We start from the raw sequence: 22,452 nt of genomic DNA, 5'->3' as shown, positions 1-22,452 counted from the left end.
CAGAGCGACNCCAAGTCCTTACCTGGTCATTCCAACGCAGAGGAGGCCTTCCTCTCCCTCTGTTACAAGCATCGCGGCCCGCGTTGAATACTTTCAGAGCAGGAGCGTTTCTGTCCACTCGAGCGACATGGCCAAGCCAGCGGAGCCCCTGAATTTTAATTCGCTGCACTATGTTTATTTACATCGTTGTAACTGCCAAAATTGCTTTTCATTCGGAATTAATGATGGCAATCTCCCGAATTTCGTGGCCACGTCGAAATCTCCGACAGAATTAATGATAGACGGCACCAGGAATCCTAAGAGGAGTAAAGCTAAATGTTCGGGGCTATCACGGAATCCATCCCAGGAAATCTATGTATGTATCTATTTGAATGCCTGCTAAGAATACGAAAAAATTGCTATCACTGAATCCGATTGAACTCGAAAATATCGTTTCCAATATGATACAAAAAAAGAAGGTAGTTTCACTTAGAAATTTTTTGACATAAACTGTGCGTATGACGTTTAATTGCTCAAGCATCACTGCCAACCTAGCAAGTTATTGTTTTGGAAATTTTAATATTTTTTAAAGGATTAAAAAATATTAACACGCAGGGTAAATTTAGTTATTAATTACTTTAAATTACCTTACCGCAAAAAATTTGGCATTACTTGCAATGTTACATAAAATATTATTATATATGGTCCTTTAAGAAATTTAGATATTAGGATGTTGCTTTGAACTGGATCCAATTTAGTGGAAATATGACAAAAGTTATGGTTAAAAAGTAGATTACGGTCAATGAAAGCCCCATGGAAGCATAAACTTATTTGTTATCACGCCTTATGTATGTAAGTGTAGTCCCTCAATCATTGTCGTCAAGCTCTACTAGCGGTAGCCCCAGTAAGGGTGCAGCCTCGACGGGGTATGTCCTCAGGGACGGGTGGTCAGTAGGATGGGGTTCAGTGGGCATGCAAAGAGATGCTGTGAGTCATGGGACATTTCTCCACATCATTCATTTAGCACATCTTCGTTTAATCTGCTCAGGTATGAGTTCAACCTGCTGCAGTAACCAGAGCGCAGTTTGGCTATAGTGGTCCGAGTCTACGAAGGCAGACGAAGCTCTGTCTTGTCCACGTCGGGTGTTAGTATGCCCTGAACGGCATTCACAGGTCGAGAGTCTATATAACTTGAGAATTCCTCTCTGTGAATACCGTTCATGGCCTGTCGATAAGCTGTCGGGTCCAGAGGTTGTTTCATGAACCTGTGTAGTTCAGAACCATCCGGCCAATTGCCTTGTACGTTGCCAGCAACGTTTCTTTGCCTTTGCCCCAGGTGCTGCCGGCTAGCGAATTGAGGACCTTATTGCGGTTTTGTACTTTGTTGACAATTTTGATTGTATGCGCCGAAAAGGAGAGCAGACTGTCGAAGGTTACTCCGAGGATCTTCGCGTTTTTCACGGTCGGAACTGGTTCGTCATCGACATGAATTCCCAGTTATTGTCTGACTTCCTTGTCCAAGTGGTAAAGAGTGTTGCTGAAGATTTTGCAGGGGAGAGGGTTAGGCTCCGTGCAGTGAAGAAGCGGGAAAGCTCGGCGAAATAACCGTTTATTTTCGAGCATCAATTCCATTCCCAGACGCCATTATCGAACAATCGTCATCATAGGAGACAATCGAGACTCCCTCTGGTGGTTTAGGGAGCTTTGAAATGTAATAGTTAAACAGTAATGGGGAAAGGACACCACCTTTGTGAAGTTACCATGTACTTGACGATCCAGAAATATGCAGCTAATCGTACTAAATAATGGTGAAAATAATTGCATAAACAAACATATTCTCTATGTGCATTACCCAATGTAATACGAGTATTTTACTTGCCTTCTGTTTTATATTTAATTTTGAGAATAAATCACGTAAAGCTCGCTATGAAATGATGCTCAAAATATATTTTTACAAACAATTTTTTAAATCATTTTTGAAATATCTTAGTTTTGAAGTAAAACACCACTTTTTAAATTCTTCAAATAATATGGTAGCTTCAATTTAAAAGAAAATGGCAAAATCACTGTTTACGTCAAATGGGAGCAATGGCGAATAAGAAGTGAAACTACCATTAAATATTTGTATCATGGTTGCCAGCTTCGAATGCTTATTCGAAATTAGCTAGTGCAAAAGAAACAATAGACATTTACGTATGCCTCTTTGCTTACGCTGCCCCAGAAGTCGCAATGGCCGAGTGGGCAAAGCACTAGTTGAGAATTATATCAATATTGATTATTAACAATAATGCCGCTTTTTTCAATTATTTTTAAAATTCAGTTGGTTTAAATTTTGCTCCGACAGCGTAAACCCGTCGTAGAGTATCTGTACGAATCTTCGTCACGAACGGATTCAATGAAGGCTCCCTACGAATTTTGTTTTCCGTTCGTTGCCATTCGGATTTTGTGATAGCACTTTCGTAGATTTCACGAAAATCGAAGCTACGATGAATTCTGTGGTAGCCTTGGTAATACATATTTACTAACAGAAGACTTGAATTACTAGCAGCGGGTTAAGTTAGTGATAGGATAGTTGACAACTGAGAGTTAAATTACTCCACAGTATCATGTTACTTGCCAAATTTTATGCGTCCAGAAAATAATGATGACTTGCTTTTTGATTTGAATAATAAATTATGTATTTACTTATTTATTTATATCTTAGCATTTTTTGTTTTTTACAAACTTTTTTTAAAGAACTTCTTCGCTTTTTACAGGCTTTCATATATGTACGTATATATGTGAGTATATACTCATCATAAGTATTAAATTATATATAATACAAGGTAACTAAGTTTAGAAGACTATATGTATGTGCAAGTATGCACAGGTCTATGTTTTTATGTATATGTCCGTGGGCTTTCTTAACAACAAATAATCACATATGCATATGTACATAAGTATGTGTATTGAAAATTAAACTCTTCCACGTTTAACCTGACTTTCTCTTATGCAGCACTCTCTAAATATTAAAGTAATTCACATATACTTATATACATACGTACATACCCTACAGGAAATGAGATTAGTTGTCAGTTTCAATAACAACTAATTACAATTTCTTGCAACAAACAGATTTATTTAACTTGGCGATGTCATAAGAAGCAGTCAATTATCCTGTTTTCAATTATTTTTCGTGTAATTTCAATTCAACAGCTTAAATGAAACGAAATTAACGAACAAAACAAACAAAATAGAATATGGAATCAAAACTTTCCCTCGCTGCATTTCTTTTAAATTAACTAAAAATTAGTTGACTACAATATTACACTTTACACATGCTGAGTTTTGAAACTCACTTCATTTTCCGTCAGGGTACGTATTTACATACATATGTATGTATGTATGTATGGATTTAGGTTTGCTAGTATACACATTTCATTCACTTAATTATTTTAATTATTGCATAAGAGTTTCTTGTTGCCAATTTTTGTATGTGCACATATGTATACACTTATAACGCGCATAAGTAGTGCATAATAATTTTATGTGTTGTAGATATATACTTTTGTAAGTACATAAGTATGTACAAGTGAGGTGTTTGTCTGGGTTTAATTAAAATATAAATTAATAACATAACACGATTAAATTAGTTTATCAGAAAAATTTGTGTTAATACACAGTCGAATAAAAATGAATTGCTTTAAGCGCCAAGCGGAAGCTAAAGAAACTTAAATCAAAATTCAGCAAAATTGTGCAAACTCTTGCCGCTCGTTTTTTGAAGTGCTTTAACAAAGCAATTGTAATATGCAAATTTGTAATTCAATTAACTTTTCAGCAGAACAATTCTTCAGCTACAGGTGGCAAGGTTTTATTTGTGGAAAACTGAGATAAATTTAGCTTGGCTAATTTAATATTTAGGCTATATTCATACACACAGTTCATAAGCAAAACTATTTAGTATATAAAATAGCTGCTGAATACATATATCCACTCCACCTCACTTGAATACGTATTTTTTCTTCTTCAAAAAACGAGGTTTATATCCAAGCTTGGCTTGTAAAATGTAGCTATTCAAGGACAACGAAGTATATTTAATATGTACATTGATATATGGGTGTTTCCAGCGGAAGGTCCACCACGACAAAAAAAAATAAAAGTTTTATATCTAACGTATTTACGGGCCGATTTGTCTGCTTTTTAAAATATATACTGGCTATGTAAGTAGAATCATCTATACATAAAATGGTCTTCCTAGGTGGTGCCAAGGTCGAGATATTTCGAAAAACCGTATTTATGGTCCGATTTGGTTCGAATTTGGCGCATGTGGTTGAAACATAATAAATCATAGATTTCTAATAAATTGACCCTGAATTGGCGCTGAAGTCAAAATATAAAGTATATTCTACATAAAATACATGTTTTATTTGCGTTGAAAATTCATTTAAAAGCAATATTAACAAAAATGGAACAATGGAAATTTATGTCACGTGACGAACCGTCACGTCACGTCGCGTTTCACACTTGGGATTGTAAAAGAGAATTGAAACAATTTGCATTAATTAAAAAAACTCTAAAACAACTAGAATTGCTCCAAATCATATTAAAATAAGTTTCATGAAAATAGCCATCCACAATTCGCAGTGTTTTGCGATTTTGTAAGAAAACAAAAAATCAACTTCCATTTTTTGTCACGTAACGGCATTCTCTTTAAATGCTTATATTTCAGGACCAAGCAGTTCGATTGATTTCATTTTTCGGTTAAATATAGAGCTAATTATGTGCTGTACAATGGCCCAAAAAAGTTAAAGAAAACAAATGGTATTCCTTTTTTGTATCACATTGAAATCGTACGACTGTCACGTGCGCCACCATGGGAATGCCCATATGTATAATAATAAAGATGTGTGTTTGATTGTGTTTATTACTCATACTGAAGAGTACATGCTCATCAGCAACCCTTTATTTTATAGAGCTTTTTGCATATTTTCGTAATTATTCATATACAAAACTATACATTTACTGTAGACATTTCTTTTCTTTTTCACATTTGGACCTTTCGCGTACTCCTTTAGTTGTATGTATTAAGCTAGCCAGCCTAGATCTAATGAACCGTATTTACATTGAATTGGTGGATAATACTTTTAGCTATACAAACTTTAAGCATTTATATATGTACGTAAGTATGTTCCTATGTAAATTTCCATTTTGATTTGCTGATCTAAAATACAGAATTTCTTTGACTTTACATTTACAACAGTCAACATAATTAAATATTACAAGAATTGCTTTAAAAAGCAAAACACAATTTTGATTGCTGTTTGACCGACACGGCAGGTTAAGCTGTCGGGCTTGTTTTTTCTGCTTCCTTGCAGTTTTGAAAAACAAAAACTGTTTTCATATACATTTTGCGACCCATCAACAAAAAGTACATACATATTTGCCGACAATCAACAGCACATTCTGCTACCTACAGCACAGCAGTCACACACTACTCATACGTCCCAGCCCACCAACTTTTATAACACCAACAACATAAGCGGATTATGATGTTATGTGCAAATTTCACTCGAATTCGCTAGCGCAGCACTGTTGCATAAATTCGTATTCGTATTAACAATTGTTTTATTATTGCTACTGTGGGTTGTGTGCTGGTCAATATTTACCATTGTATTGTTTACAATCGCACACTTACTATCGCTGCTTATAATCGCATTTAAATTCGCATTCGTAAGCGTTTTCATATTGGCGGGTGTTGAAGTTGGCGTCGTTGTTGCTATTGCAGTAGTAGCTTGTGTCGACGCCTGTGTCGCTTGTGTCGTTATTATCGGCGCCGTGGTATTTGTTGTATGTGTTTGTGAATTTGTGTTGTCGTGCATATTCGTAGGCGCCAAAGGCCGCGCCGTTGAATTTGCATTTGTTGCTGTTGTATTTATAGTTGCTTTGGTATTGTTTTTATTATTTTTGATACGATTCAGTGCTGCTTCGCGCTCGTTCGCATCGAAATACCAAACGGTGATGGCGTAGCGGGTGCGATGTGAGGGTTGTACTTCGTGAGGATTCCGTCTGTCGGACCAGAAAAAGATCAGCCGATCGAATTTCGGCTCGATATCAGCAACTGAATTACCGTGCTCTGGGAAAATTCTGAAATAAGAGATGGCGGGAGTGTAAGTTAAGCAATTGTTTTGGGAAGCTAATTGTTTTTTGAAGTCAAATAAAATTTACAAAAATAAATAAAATAGAAAATTATTATTATATTAATATTAAAATAGAAATTATTTTCCAAATTAATAAAATGAATGTTCCCCTCAGTNAGTCAAATAAAATTTACAAAAATAAATAAAATAGAAAATTATTATTATATCAATATTAAAATAGAAATTATTTTCCAAATTAATAAAATGAATGTTCCCCTCAGCCTATTTAGAGTTGTTAAAGCTTCGTAGCGAAACAATTGCGCGTACCATGAAATCGTGCAAGGTCTATTTGATCTGGACGTCTTTTGCCAGATTTTTATCTTCGTCGCTGCAGTAACGTACGCGGTATTGAGATCAATTGATTGCTGCCTAATGTTTGATGTTCCTCTCTTTATTTGCAATGAAGGTTGAACTTTCCTGGGTTAGAGCTTTGCCCGCCTGGCATTAAAGTCGCCAAAATAGAGGCGCTCGTATGCTTCTCCCAGGCGCTCAAGACCTCATAAAATTTGGACAATTCCTGCACTGATGGTGGTGAACCTGTAGACAGGCAAAGCAATCAGAGCCTCCGCCCAACCACAAATACCGCAAAAAATTTGTGCGCCGTCTTATGGAGGCTGTAGTAGATGACCCACGCAGCAAATTTTTCAGTCATGTCCCGTCATATTCTCAAAAACTCAAAAGACTATTCTGAGATACCGATTTTATCTTCATTCTAAGTATTTTGGTATGTCTATATTTTTCTTAATTCCGTAACCCATGTATGGCGTTTTCAAAACGGAATTCAATGAAAAGACAGAAAAGAATCGTATTATTCTTTAACACTTCTACTTTACGGGCAAAAACATAAAGTTATCCGCCGTACAGTTCCGACTTGGCATCCAGTGAGTTCCTTTTGCTTCCGCACTTCAAAAAAAAGATTTCGTGGTCAAAGTCTTTTAAAGCCTGAAGAAGCTGATTCCGTGAATTCCTAATACGAGTAAAAAAATTGCTACGATGAATGATTTTAGTGGTTGTATGAAACCATTCGAAATCATTGCTAAGTGTAAAAAAACACAAAAATATGGCTTAGGCCTCGTGGGCTATCTGGCTAACCTTCGCTATGGAGAACATACTCATGGGCTGTCTTTCATCTACATATAATAACTTGCATAAAATTTCAAAACATACCTCAAAACGCCACCACTGCGTTCCGTATCCCAATTGACATTCAAGTAGTAAATAGCCGTTATCACACGACCATCTTTATTTGGATTATCGACATGCACCACATAATGCGAGCCGGATCCCGGGTAGCAAGCCACCATAGCCTGCAAAAATGAAAAAAAAAACCCTATTATTAGGCTATTTAAAAATGGGCAAATGCAATTTGTTTGCATGCCAGTGCCCAAGTGCAGATATTTTAGCATATCTATATCGATTTTACACATTCGCCTGACAATCGAACGCACCTTTGTTCTCTCTTTAATATTATAGTTTCCCAATTGACCATTGTTTTTCATTGTATTCGCCCTACAAATGACCGCGTCAATCTGCAAAAAAGCAAAAAAAAAAATAAAATTAATAAACGAATGTAATGAATAAAACTGACTTACGAATGTATGATGTATTAATATGCCTTACCTGATTTATCAAATATCCAACATTTGCACAGCCTGGCTCTACGCCCTTAACCCACGTTATCTTATCGCCACGTATCGTGCGCAGCTCTTCCTCGCGCAAATTATTCACCAACTGTCCGTCCTGAAAAGTGCCCAAAAAATGAAATAAGGAGTTAATTTTTTTCAAGTTTTGCATTTTATTTTCATACGTTGCTTACTTTGAAAACGCCAGCTGAATACATGCGATGAACTTCGTTTAATATTTGCAGACCTTTCTCGACGCCCAGAAAATCATCGACCACCGACAAGCCATACTGATTCATGTCGTTGATGATATTTCGACATAATTCGTCGTAGCGGCGCTCGCTAAAAAGGGAAAAGAAAAACGATTATAAATTAAGAAAATATGAAGCTTTTTGCTTGCCAAGTTATGTTTAGTAATGCCAGAATGTTAATGCTCACATCCTCTAGGATTGTTCTATATCGAAAAATTATGCCCCTGTTTTTTTTTTATATCCACAAATATTTAGAGGTCGCTCAAAGTTTCCGATTTACATATGTATTTTACATGGGAAAACAAAAAATTCTGTAGAAATAGAATGGAATCCTTAAAAATCAATATCTCTGCAATCGGCAAACTCTGTTTCTTTTCAAAAGTCTTCAAAAGATAATATATTATTCTTTATTTAACCATGTTTTAATATCATCTGTTTTTATAGGTCCTCCATTGCATTTTGGGGTGTTTTAGGAGACCCATAAATATAATAATATTAAAAAATGGTTAAAATACATACAATTCAGTGTTATTCTCTGGAGTCTCCTGAAGAGACACATAGTTTGCCGATTGAAAAATATTGATTTATATACGATTTCTACGAAAAATCGTGTTTTCCCATATAAAATAAATGGCAAACTTTGTGCGCTTTGATCGACGTCTACATACACATATTTCGATTAAAAAGGGGTATATTTTTTCGAAACAGAACAATCCTAGGGGGTGATAGCATTAAAATACCGCCCTTACCATTTGAACTACCCTAACGTATGTACATTCAATGAATAAAGAAAAACCTCACAAATGCCAAGTTCAATTCGCATAACTCATTTTCCCATTAATTAGCTGTCAGCATGGCTTGCCTACTCATTTCAGATGCATCATGGTCATTAACTTTTACTAAACTCAAGCTTACCAGTTTTCGTTAACGATGTGAGAAATTCGCAACGAGTTGTCAAGTAGGTGGTACGTGAACACCAAAACGTTTTGCCCAAAAAACGCACAGCCCGTGAATTCGGTCTGGATATGTATTTCACATTCGCGAATGTACGAATGCGAATGTTGGGAATAACATAAAAAAAGCTAAAATCAACTTAAGTCATCGTTTTTATTACTTAAAAATTGTGTAAACTATTAGAACATTGAAAGAGTTCTTAGCATATACAGTGTTTTAATCTAGTAGTCAAAGTTCAAAAGGGGCATATTATATTTTTCAAGCCGGAAGCTAAAAGCCGGTTACTGTCCGCATCCTGGTTAGACAGACTTAGAGCCATTTCAACAATATTAGAGTGGGCACTCTGTCCATTTACACATTCGCAAAACATTCGTATCCTTTGATGTAAATGCGAACGTCGAATGCGAATGTGTAAAGTGATGGGAATCATTCGCATAACGAATGCGAATGCAAATATTCGAATCATTCCTGGTATGTATACACAAAGAAAACAAACATATGTACATACATATAATAAAGCCGGTACAACACAAATAAGCCGGTACAATGGCCATTGTGTTCAACGAAATCAAAGCTGTATTTGTGAACAAATTTTTCTGTTTAAAACCAGTTCAGGTTAGCCGAATGGTAAGTAAAACCATAAATTTGGGATACCAACCAAATAATTAAGAGTGTACATATGTATATATGTAGGTGCATTAGGGTGCATCACTCACCATAGAAAAACAATTGGGTTCTGTTTTTCCATCGAAACTATAAAATAAGGGTACTCATCGATTCGCGCAAGTTTTATATTTGGGCAATTAGGCAACTTTGCGCAGTGTGTTTCATGAGGACAATTTTATATTCTGTGCAATTTCAGACATTTAATTATTTGACTTTACTTAATTTATAAAGTTGAACAATTGAAACTCAAATTTGAGTAAATATTTAAGTCTTACCGCAATTATTTCGAAAAAGCGTTGAGCACAAACCAAAATGAATGTAAACAAAATAGCTGATTGAGGGTTGCACAGCACACTGCGCAAAGTTGCGCTCCAAAATTGCCCCGCAAAGTTTCCCTTTTTGTGCAAATGGCTTTCCATACAAATTTANAAGTCTTACCGCAATTATTTCGAAAAAGCGTTGAGCACAAACCAAAATTATTAAGACTTCAGTTAAAATATTTNTTGCGAGGGTTTAAAATTGCACAGTTTGCCCAGTTTGCGAGAGTTTTGCGTTTTTAAATGAGTACCCTTAATGTATTATACTTTAAGACTTCAGTTAAAATATTTCAAAAAAATATTAAGATTTACCCGAGCTGGGCCGATGTTTTCTTATACACAAAATTAGTTTTGAAAAATATTTTTTTCGCAAAAAATCACATCATACGATAGAGGAGTTTAAGCTTAAAAAGTCTGCAATCTAATTAAGCACATGAAAATCTTAATATTTTTCGAAATATTTTGGCGCAAGTCTTAAAATAAGATAAAATTGTATAATTCCGGTGGAAACCCCGATTTTTTGGTGAGGCATCCTAATGTAAATATGCATATGTATGATATGTACATATTTCTCACAACAACTCACAAAGCGAGATATTTCAGGAGACGGGTTAAAAGTTTTCAATAAGCTCCCAAATGTTATAATAAAATCCTAGGCGTGTGACTGCCAATTTGCCGTAAATCGTGTATTTTTTTAACAACGTGGCCATTGTTTGCAGGGCTGCCAACTATCCCTACCTATGAAGTGCCATATTGAGGATAAAGAAGTGCCAAAATGTGCCAAACAGAAATATAAAAGTGCCAAAAAAGGTGCCATTTTATTAATTATTCCCATTTAGCATTCAAATTAGAACCATATTCCTAAAACAAAAGTCCAATGCCAAAATAAGACAAACACTTGTATACTCTTTAGAAATTGGAAAATTTTAATTGAGAAAAAGAAGTACAGTAAGGGATTTCACAAAAATGTATTGAAATATTACAATTTTTCATAAGTGTCATTTTGGCACTCTGTGCCAAATTGAAAAATTAAGCGCTTTTAGAAGTAAAATAGGGCCAAAAATGGCACCGTTTGAGCCAAGATGGCAGCCTTGCTTGTGCAACAAATATTTGCATCGGGAAAGTGTTGAATGCGGAATAACGAAGGCGCATTCATTTGAAAAAACATTGATACTTCACTTTTCTATTTGACAGCTGTTTATCGGCAATATGAAACTTCATAGCTAAACAAAGTTTTTCAATTCTTAGGGAATAATGCACCAGCAAATGTGCTACATTAGATGTATTCCCAAACCAGAAGTAAGGTATTCTCAAACGACGCAAAAAAGTAAAGAGTTAGACGCCCCAAAAGAAGCGAAAGTTGAAAATGTATATAAACAAAGAAATTAATCATCTCAAAAGAATACTGTATGTTTGAGGAAAATTGGAAAGTCATATTTGAGACCAAGGCTGAGACATGTTTCCCAATTGAAGAATTTTCGTCAATGTCAAAAGGTTGAACGAACAAAGAGCCGCCTAGGGTATGTTTCCACAGAAATTTTTCAAAATATTTCCCTAGCAGAAGTTTAATGATTTTTGGAGAGACGATTTTTGGTGCAACAAAATACTAAGAAAATTTTGATAATTCACATAACATATCAGTTATCCGCGAATATCTTTTCGCTTAGCATTTCAACGCTTATCAATAATGACTTTGAGTGATTTTTTACTTATCAATACCAAGTTGGTAAAACACATAACTTTGCGCAATTTCGATAATTTGCTAAACTGCAATAGGGCCCTGGTGGGTAAATACTAAAACGGGATATTTGAAATCAGTAAACTTTGGAACAAAAAAAGGCTCCGCGCGAAAAAAACATCAGGTGCATTCTTTTTCAACCAAGCTACAAAAGAACACTCGCTTAAATGACGAAATACATGCAAAGCAACAACACAAACTCGGCTATTTATGCGAGTTCAACCAGGTGGGTTAAAAAAACGCGACCTGAAGGGTAGTGTTGTTAAGTGTAAATTTGAATCGTTATTGGGAAAGTGGAGTGGGAAATTTTTTTCCTTATACAGTGTAATCCATTCATAATGGACTCGCTTAAGATGGAAACTCTGTTATTATGTACCTATTTGTCAAGCCCCAGTTCAAGCATATGCCAANTGAAGGGTAGTGTTGTTAAGTGTAAATTTGAATCGTTATTGGGAAAGTGGAGTGGGAAATTTTTTTCCTTATACAGTGTAATCCATTCATAATGGACTCGCTTAAGATGGAAACTCTTTTATTATGTACCTATTTGTCAAGCCAAAGTTCAAGCATATGCNCCTGGTGGGTAAATACTAAAACGGGATATTTGAAATCAGTAAACTTTGGAACAAAAAAAGGCTCCGCGCGAAAAAAACATCAGGNGTAAATACTAAAACGGGATATTTGAAATCAGTAAACTTTGGAACAAAAAAGGCTCCGCGCGACAAAAACATCAGTTGCATTCTTTTTCAACCAAGCTACAAAAGAACACTCGCTTAAATGACGAAATACATGCAAAGCAACAACACAAACTCGGCTATTTATGCGAGTTCAACCAGGTCGGTTAAAAAAACGCGACCTGAAGGGTAGTGTTGTTAAGTGTAAATTTGAATCGTTATTGGGAAAGTGGAGTGGGAAATTTTTTTCCTTATACAGTGTAATCCATTCATAATGGACTCGCTTAAGATGGAAACTCTGTTATTATGTACCTATTTGTCAAGCCCCAGTTCAAGCATATGCCAAAAAAAAAAAACTCGGTCAAAACAGACTCGATTATAAACAGACTCCGCTTATAATGGACAAAAACTTCGGTATTTGTCAATTATAACCGGAGCTATCATGGCCAAATAGAAAAAAATATCGGCAATGAACAAAGTTCGGTAATTCCCCGAATCCAGTAAAGAGACGCAACCGTCTCTGCAACAGAAAATATATATAATACATAAACAAAGTTCATGGGTTCACCAAAATCTGCTTCTGCGTTAGACTGTAACTGACGGTTTGTTGGGTTTTGATCTGCGTTTTCTTCACTTTAAGGAAAATGTTTGGAAAAAAATAAATAATGTTTGAAAAAATAAAAGTAAATTATTTCTTTAATAAATAAAAAACACTTAATTTACTTTTTGAGTATACAAAATTTATATTCTGATATAAGAAAATTTTACCCGAGTTGAGCGTTCTTTGTCGCTCGCTTACAAAAAAACGCACCTATCGATATATATGTAATACTTGAAGATCCGNAACGCCAACGCCAAAGCCAACGCGAAAGTTCTATGTGGACCGCCCTTAAGTTTTGCAAATGTCAAATTTCTTCGAAGCAGCCGTACCTGATAGATGTACTTTTTCTTGAACATAATATGTTTCGCGCTGATTTCCAGCTCATATAACTAATATGGCAGTGTTGCACTTTTGTCGCAAGAACTTTTCATACAAAAGTAATTAGCTGTGCCACAAGGTGGCAAATGTAAATATTTTACACTAACCAAGAATATTTATAAATCAAAGATCCGACGCATGCAAAAGTATTTAAATAGTATTCATTAGTAAATAAATCTTTTTTGCAAATTAAAATTATGATAGCACTGTAAAAAAATGTTAACCCTCATACGTTGAAAAGGGCAAACATTAATGGCTCCGTGGGAATCATTGAAGTAAGGAAAACGACTACATGACGTTAATACTTTCCAGCGAGCGAGTTTCTATCTCCTCTGCCATGGAACTTAGCCAAGGGAAGATAATTTCGACCGTCAGTGAAATGGTACTACAATCTATACTTAGCCACCTGGCTAGGTGGACAGATGGGAGTCGTAAGGTCTTAGACTTAGAGCGTCTAACAGGCTGACAATGATTGGCGCCGGCCATGCTTCTGTTCAGAGCAGAGTTTGACTTTGACCACAACTTCGAAATTCAATTTCCTGACAGAAGTCAGTGGGAACTTTATATCGTTATAGCGATGACGAGACCGGGATCTTTACAAACACCAACAAAAACTATTTTTGACAGATATCCATATAAATGCTCCCACACTAAGAATGATAAATGTCTCTCTATATCCTCTTCCCAAGAATGATAGAAAACAAGATTGCGCTTTCCTCCGGGGGATGACGTCACGATAGCAACGAGTAATGGAGATGAAGGAGAGGAGAAAAAAATGTCGGCCGCCATTTGTAAATAAATCCTAGTTGTGTTCATCTACGCTAAAACAAACTTAGCGCGGACATTTCTTTGATGACAACACACGAAAATCTGATTCTGTCAGATTCGCCAGGAAAAAAGTAGCGGTACTGCTGAATGCGCCACCTCTGTCTCTCTACATCGTCCTCCAACATCACTGCTGTGATGTATTATTGGCTGAGATATGTATCTGCAATTGGCAATAATAATCAGTATTATCGACCTATGAAGCTCCACTAAAACTCGCCTTCGTTGTGGACTGCAAGCAAGGCATTGAGCGGCCGAGGACTAAATCGATGTGCATGTATAAAATCCCTAAATTCTCGTCGGCACCATATAGTCATTTATTAGGACCGAAACACAGTGGTGGGAAAGGACGAAGCAGCCGAGTGCGCGAGAATGCAATCTGAGATTGGATTAGTTTAAGCATTACTAAAAGCATGAAATTCCTTCTCTGGCGAGTTAAGGAGTTAGCTGGGCACGGTTAAGGCTCCCGAAACCGAATGTTTCGCTTCGCAGCGGAATACTAACGGGATACTGGACAACTGATCATATGGCTATAGAAACTGTAGAGACGAGAAAGAAGGGTAATCCATTCAGGACATTCTGTGCGAATATCTCACACGCTGGAGAAACCAGGGACTCCAGTTGAAAATCAGGATTATTTAACTAACCTACCTAACCTAACTTTACGTAAACAAATTTTTTTTTGATAGAGTTAAAGTTCCCATTTTTGGGTTCAAAACGTGTTTACATCTAGGTGTGTACATAAGGGTGGTCCTTTGAAACTTTTAAATCAGATTTCCTAAACCTCAACCCCAAAGTCAATGCTACTATAGTCCAAAATATCACATATGGTCCCCGATTGGAGATAGTTAAGGCGTGTAGCGTGTGTCTCCATAGACGAATCTCAAATATGCCCTCTGTGCGACACGCCTTAAGCGTCTCCAAACGGGACCAAAATTTATATGTGATATCTTTCACCGTGTTATTAACGATTGATTTTTTAAAGATCTCCCTAATGTACATATGTATATCACGTACAAGTTTAGCGTTTTCCTACGAATCGAAAAGAGTAACCGTATCTTAGAATATTAAAAATAAAAACTTGGCTTGAGAGGAACTTGAGGGTAAATTGAGAAGTAAGGCATGTACATTAGGGTGCATTCATATAAAAAATCGGTAAAATGTTTCCATCGGAAATATTAGATTTATTATAATTTAAGACTTCCGCCAAAACATTTCGAAAAAATATTAACCCTCATTAGTCCTTAGGGACAAAATTGAACCTTCTTAAATTTTGAATCCGATTTTCTCACTTGCCTTGGGTCCAATCAATCCATTTTTATACCCGAGCGCACTTGTGCACAAGGGTATATTAATTTTGTTCACATAACGGTTGTTTGTAACAGCCAAAACGAATCGAGATAGATATAGACAAATGTATACATAAATGATCAGGGTGAAAAAAGAAATCGATTAAGCCATGTCTGTCTGTCCGTCCGTCCGTCCGTCTGTCCGTCTGTCCGTGTACACGATAACTCGAGCAAAAATTGAGATATCTTAACGAAATTTGGTATGAAGGTTTCCCTTAATCCAAGGTAGGTTGGTATTGAAAATGGGCGAAATCGGACTTTAACCACGCCCACTTCCCATATAACGGTAATTTCCAGAAATACGAAAACTGCGATATTTTAGTAACTACTGGAGATTATTCGCTCAAAATTGATATTTACAATAATTTTTCGACGAAAAATAAGAATATTATAAATTTTTGGAAAATGGGCGTAGCCACGCCCACTTATGGTTACATGTGTATATCTTGGTAACCGCTGCACCAATTTCTTCCAAACTTGGCACAGTTGTTGGCCTTCGCATAACATACCAAATGGCCGAAAATTTTTAAAATCGCTCAATAACCACGCCTACTTCCCATATAACGGTAATTTTCAGAAATACGAAAACTGCGATATTTTAGTAACTACTGAAGATTATTCACTCAAAATTGATATTTACAATAATTTTTAGACGAAAAATAAGAATATTATAAATTTTTGGAAAATGGGCGTAGCCACGCCCACTTATGGTTACATGTGTATATCTTGGTAACCGCTACACCAATTTCTTCCAAACTTGGCACAGTTGTTGGTCCTGGTACAGCATACCAAATGGCCGAAAATTTTTAAAATCGGACAATAACCACGCCCACATCCCATATAACGGTAATTTAGAGAAATACAAAATCTTCGATAAATCATTAAAGATTGAAGCTAATTTATTCAAAATTGATGCTTGCAACAATTCTTTACCAAGAAATACGTTTATGGTAAAATTTTGGAAAATGGGCGTGGCACCGCCCACTTATGATCACATATAAGTATATCGGTAACCGTTCTACCAATTTGTACCAAACTCGGTATGGTTATTGTACTTGCCACGTGTAAGCAAAACGTTGAAAATTATTGAAATCGGACTAAAATAACGGCCGATTCTCATATAACGGTAAATTTAAGAAATGCTTGAAACTTCAATATTTCGAAATTGAAGGACGCTAATTTACTCAAAATTGATACACCCCGGCTTACCATCTAGCGGAAGGTTTCGGAAGGGTGAAAAAACATATATTTAATACTTGCGCCGGGTATTTAATGTTCGGCTCCGCCCGAACTTAGACTTTCTTACTTGTTTTAACTCTATTTTTCTCTGCTAAAAAATAAAAATTTTGTTTACCATGAAATTTCACATGGTAATTGAAATATTTTTTTGGCTATTGTTACCAATTGGACTCGAGGGTCACAAATCCTCACATAATAGAGAAACTTTCAATTTTTATTGGATTTTGGGAGGAATAATTCCCCGTCGTAGCAATGCCGCCCAGTTCGTTGAACAAACACAGAGCACTGGAAGCTGCATTTCACAACCTACTGGAGCCAGTAAAAATAAACGTGGACTATTTTTCTTATGTCAGTATGACATTAGCGCAAACCAACAATCCGTCAAACGTGGAATGTGCAACAAATTTCTAGGCAAATACCACCACCACAAACCTGTAATATGTGTTAAATGTGTTAAACAATAATCAGCTCCAAACATTTTGTTTAATCCAAAAAACCGTTAAGTGTCACAGGGTTAAAAATTACCCTAAGGACAAATTATGTTTGTAATTTCAGAGACTAATGAGGCTTAAGATGCAAGTGCACTAGACCTAATACTTTCAAAATCGAGTTTTTATAAATAAAATTAGTTTTCAAATATATTTCTCCAAATTATATCACATTATTTAAAATTTCAAGCTAAAATGGTCCGCATTAAAATTAAAAAAAAAAACAAATTATTAACGAAATCAAAATAATTAATTTTTTGGGGTATTTTTAAATCGCTCTAGATGACGTAAGTCTTAATATTTTTCCGAAATATTTTGGAGAAAATTTTATAATTCCGGTGGGAAACTTGGAACTTTTTTTTGTGAGGCACCCTAATGTATATACAAACGTCTCTATTTTTAACCGACTTCAAAAAAAGGAGGAGGTTAACAATTCGCCGGAATATTTATTTTGTATGTATGTTACCGTATAACTTTGAACTCGTCGACCGATTCCGATAATTCTTTTTTTATCGAAAAGTTGGAAACTCAAGAGTGGTCCCATATTAAGTTTGTTTAGATGCGTTCATTGAAAAATTAAGAAATAAGAGCTACTCCTAATTTTTTATCATTCGAATTGAAGTCGGTTATGTTTTTTGATTAAAAATTACTTGTCTTATACATATTCAACTCTCTTTTTGCATTAAATAAAAACAATTAATTACCTATTCTCCAAATCGTCGCGAAAAAACTGCTCCGCATTTGACGGCTGCGCCGGCCGCTTGAAGAAACTATCGTAATCGGTTATTTGAGAAGCAATCATTTTCGCCGTTTTCTTATTCAACGGCAATGGTTTGTTTAAACTTTTGCTTTTGAATTTCCTACTTAAATAGCTGCAGTGCTGGTTGTTGTTGCAGTTAAAAATTTCGGCTTTCATTGAGAAGCGCGTAAAAACAAAGCGGAGAAGCAGTCAATTAAAAATCACAGTAAATATGTAGGTTACAAGCGGTGGTGAATCACAACCGAAAAATACTACGGGTCCACGATGGCGTTGACCACGACGATGATGATGATGGAGAGGAGATGAAGAGAAATATTTACGCACTGAGCAGCTGATGCCGAACGCGCAAAGAAATGAATGAAATCACAGTTTTGGTAAAGAAATACGAAAAGTTTGACGATTGTGAACTTTTTGTGCCACAGCACAATTGCAAGTGAAATGGTTAGTTTTCTGGAGATATAGTTTTTTTTTTTTGTTTGCTTGCTGATTCACACTTTTTGCCAAAATCAATGTATTGGTTGGTATGCCTCTTTTATGGTTTACGGTATTTTCACGCTATTTTTACAGTTTACAGTTTTTCTTCTTCCCTTCTTATTTGTTAGCTTTTTCGCAAATGGCCCTTTCACATGCACAATTTTCTTGTCCTTGAGATGGCAGGCACTAAATGTTAGTGTCTGTCAGACACACCCCCTTTTTTGCACTCAATGGCGCTGATGCACGCGCTCACGCACACCGAAGGCAGTGACGCTCGAGGTGGGAGCAGCGGAAGCCACCCTCTAACAGTGGCGCAAAGCTATGTACAATGTGAGAAGCTACGTGATCTTTGGAGTTGCTATTTGTTTAAGTGTTCTTGTTGTTGCTGCTATTGCTTTTCGCCTTTGGCTGTTGACTTTGTGTTAGGCGACGTCTGCACGTACGCATTTGATGTGTACCCAGTTGTCAGTCGCTTGTTCGGTCAATATTAGCCGACTTTTTTTGTTAATCTTTTTTTTTGTTATTTTCCACTGTTGCTTTGCTAATTATTTACGACAATTTTATACAAGCTACACGTAGTATGATCTATTGCGTTTGACAAAGCAGAAGTGTGCAATTATTTTATTTTGATTTTATAATTTTTGTTTCGAAAACGCACTCTTTTCTTATTTCAGTTTATTAGAAGTTTTTACGGTTTTCGTACTAATTAGTTTATTCTTTGCTTTTTTTACTTTGGCAGTATTGTAGCCAGATATTTTGTTGGATGGTTTTGCGTTAATTGCAGCCGCACTCGGCAAGAATAAGATATTGAATGAGCCAACGCGCGAATGACTGTGAAAACACAACCGACTGCCAACCAATTTTCGTCGTCATCGCGACTTCAACAAATGCAGCGAGCGGCAAAATGAGAGTGGAGCACCGTTGTTGGTGTAGGTGAGCGAGTCATGCGCAGCGATGCCAACCGGGGGAGAATTGCGCGATTTTGGTGGACTTTAAATTTATATTTTATATTATATATTTATATTTGACACTATCATTTCTTACTTCGTTTTCGGCGCCAAGCCAACGTCTGGAAAAGTTTTGAGCAGCCCCGTCTTGAAAAGTGGCACAACTCAAAATCAGATCCGGAAATATTACAGGCCAACCTAATATGCACGCACGCCGGCAATTTACTGTCAAAAATTTTTCATGCACCTACAACTTGTATGGGACCAATCATAATTGAACGGCGTGTGTAAAAAGCTAACTCAAATTGCAATATATAAAAATTAAAATTTTATTCAAGAACCTTCTGTAAATTGGACAAAAAACAACTCTGACAAATTACGCACGCCGGTAAAATTAGGTTGAGCTGTAACTGCTTAGAAAACATAATCATGAAGAAAAAAATATTTGCATTAATTTGAGAAAATTACTACGAATTACTTATGCATAAAATCGACACAATTTTTTTCGAGTTGTGCCTCTTCAGAAGGCAATGTGCGATATGGAAAATGTTTCCAAAATTAATTTAAAAAAAGACAATCAATCACAAAAATTTCATCAAGAAATATATAATTCTAAGGAATAATCCGTCTATGACCGATAAACATACATACATATGTATATGATAGATATGCTTTACGAAATCTGCTCGGAACTATTAGTAAAGTACATTATTAAAGGGGAGAGCCCTCTTTTTCTTATAATAATTAATATTTCTTGTTTTTTTTTTATAAATAAAGGGAATGAAGTGCCTTAAATAGAAAAAGTTATTTTGGGGTAATACCATTGAAAATAGAGGAATTTTTGAGGAATTTGGGAGAATTAGCCTTAAAAGATTTGGCATCCCTGGTCATGCATGATGCCGGCCGATTCTAGGTAACTCCATGCGGAGAGAGTCGAAAGACTACGTCGGGTTTTGTTGTTTTTTTTTTGGTTTTTGTATAGGTGTGTGTTTGTTCATAGATATGAGTATCCCACACGTCGACCTTAAAAACGACGTTACCAGCAACAACAACTACAATAACAGCAACAAGAGCAAAGTCAATGAATATGTAAATTTATGATGGTACAAAAGCAACAATGACAACAAACCAGCCCCTCATGGCACCCCAATAAAGGTACACTAATTTAAAAATCACCTTTGTTAAAAAATCGGTTAATTGTTATCAAGCTGAGCATAATTGTATTCTTTATTTACACCTGAAAACAGTGGGGTCTCGTTGATTTTTACCGTTTAAAAAACAAAACTACAGATGATTTAATCGATGTTTCCATCTCTTAAATATCGATGCATCGATGTTTTTAACACCGAATGAGCAATTAAAGTGCAAGGATTACTTTTAAAAGCTTATTTTCAAATCAAATATTTAAATTGTATACCTTATACACAAATAGAGACTATGGTCAGAAATTTATCTAGTTGTCAACTGCACGTTAACGATATTTTTGCCACTATGACAGGTGTTTGTGGAGGCGTAAAGTACAATAAAATTACAGATGCTATTTCTAACTATATTGTAGTAGATAATAAGCCGTTTGCAACAGTTGCAGGAGCTGGTTGCATTGTACAAAGTGATGAAAAGTATGATGAAAAGTATGAGGTCATGTCAAATTTATTTAAATTTTGCACAATGATGCATTTAAGAGTAAGATTTAAAGGTTTTGCAGGATTTAGTGCAAAAAGTGTTCCAGCAGACAATTTTGCTGTAACTACACTTTCGTGGGAGTAAAACATGCTCACTCCCAGTTAGAATTTGTCAGATTTATTAGTCCAAAGTTTTTTTCTGGCAAATTTACGAATACTGTCAAATGAAGAGCAGTCTTGCATACGCAAACAAGAAGTGAGAGAGCTGAAGCAAATTATAGCAAATATGTTTAGCAGAATAGAAGTTAATCTTAACAAAATAACGAAATATTTTAAGAAATAAATACAATTTGGTGTGTAAGAATTTTGGCGCCTGCCTGAATAAATAATTTTGTACACAAACAGTTGACATTTCTAAACTTGCATTAAAACTGGTTTTTCGCATTCCATCGGTTTTTCTTGTGAGAGATTTTTCGCGTTTTGGTGCTGGAACGCACCTTATATTTAGTATTTTCTAGATTTCTTTCAAAATATCCAGAACATCGATGCTTATCGATGTTTGTGGTCGATAAATTTATTTTTTTAATCTGATATATGGACATCGAAAACATCGACTTTTTTCTGTCGATATCGAAACCCTAGAATATACTCGTCGAATTTCGATAAGGTTAGGTTTAGATTTCACATTTCGCATAACTAAACTGCTAANATACTCGTCGAATTTCGATAAGGTTAGGTTTAGATTTCACATTTCGCATAATTATGCTAGACTGCATATACCTTTAGAGATCCTTCAGAAATTGAACTTGGCTTGAAAGTTTTGCAAAGCTTTCTTAATGGCGCAAAGCTAACTCCAAGTATAGCTTCTACAGTCATCGACCATAAAACCCGTTCCTCCTAATATTTTGGTTGTAAATGTTATGATTTCAAATAACGGGGAAGAAATATGTCCATTATTTCATACTTTGGTATGTCTCTGCTGAGTGCTATTAGCTTATCGTTGTCTATTCGCAATCCCAAAATAGCCCACAGAGAATTGGTATAACCACACAAAATTCAGAAAATATTCGGTACCTAATCATATGTATATACACACATACATAATTAGGATGGTCAAAAAAGGTAAATTCCGAATTGTAAGGCTCTCACCCCCTAGGATTGTACTATACCGAAAAAAGATACCNCCGTTCCTCCTAATATTTTGGTTGTAAATGTTATGATTTCAAATAACGGGAAAGAAATATGTCCATTATTTCATACTTTGGTATGTCTCTGCTGAGTGCTATTAGCTTATCGTTGTCTATTCGCAATCCCAAAATAGCCCACTGAGAATTGGTATAACCACACAAAATTCAGAAAATATTCGGTACCTAATCATATGTATATACACACATA

At 35.7% G+C, this 22,452-nt stretch overlaps 1 protein-coding gene across 3 annotated transcripts in view; it reads right to left on the bottom strand.

Moving 5' to 3' along the window:
• Window positions 1-4,849: 4,849 nt before the first annotated feature.
• The window catches only part of Hph (HIF prolyl hydroxylase), a 72,411-nt gene continuing 54,808 nt past the window's right edge, over window positions 4,850-22,452 (bottom strand). For all 3 annotated transcript variants that reach the window (XM_017612198.1, XM_017612199.1, XM_017612200.1), the window contains 5 exons: window positions 7,972-8,119; window positions 7,776-7,895; window positions 7,604-7,684; window positions 7,323-7,462; window positions 4,850-6,102 (listed from right to left, as the gene is read on the bottom strand). In XM_017612198.1, coding sequence (XP_017467687.1) covers window positions 5,511-6,102; window positions 7,323-7,462; window positions 7,604-7,684; window positions 7,776-7,895; window positions 7,972-8,119 — 1,081 coding nt within the window. In that variant the 3' untranslated portion in view covers window positions 4,850-5,510. The remainder of the gene's footprint in view (window positions 6,103-7,322; window positions 7,463-7,603; window positions 7,685-7,775; window positions 7,896-7,971; window positions 8,120-22,452) is intronic.

Source organism: Rhagoletis zephyria, unplaced genomic scaffold (assembly GCF_001687245.7).
Source record: "Rhagoletis zephyria isolate East Lansing unplaced genomic scaffold, Rhagoletis_zephyria_1.1 Rzeph_scaffold_00511, whole genome shotgun sequence".
Classification (NCBI taxonomy): domain Eukaryota; kingdom Metazoa; phylum Arthropoda; class Insecta; order Diptera; family Tephritidae; genus Rhagoletis; species Rhagoletis zephyria.
This window is presented reverse-complemented; position numbering and strand designations above follow the sequence as displayed.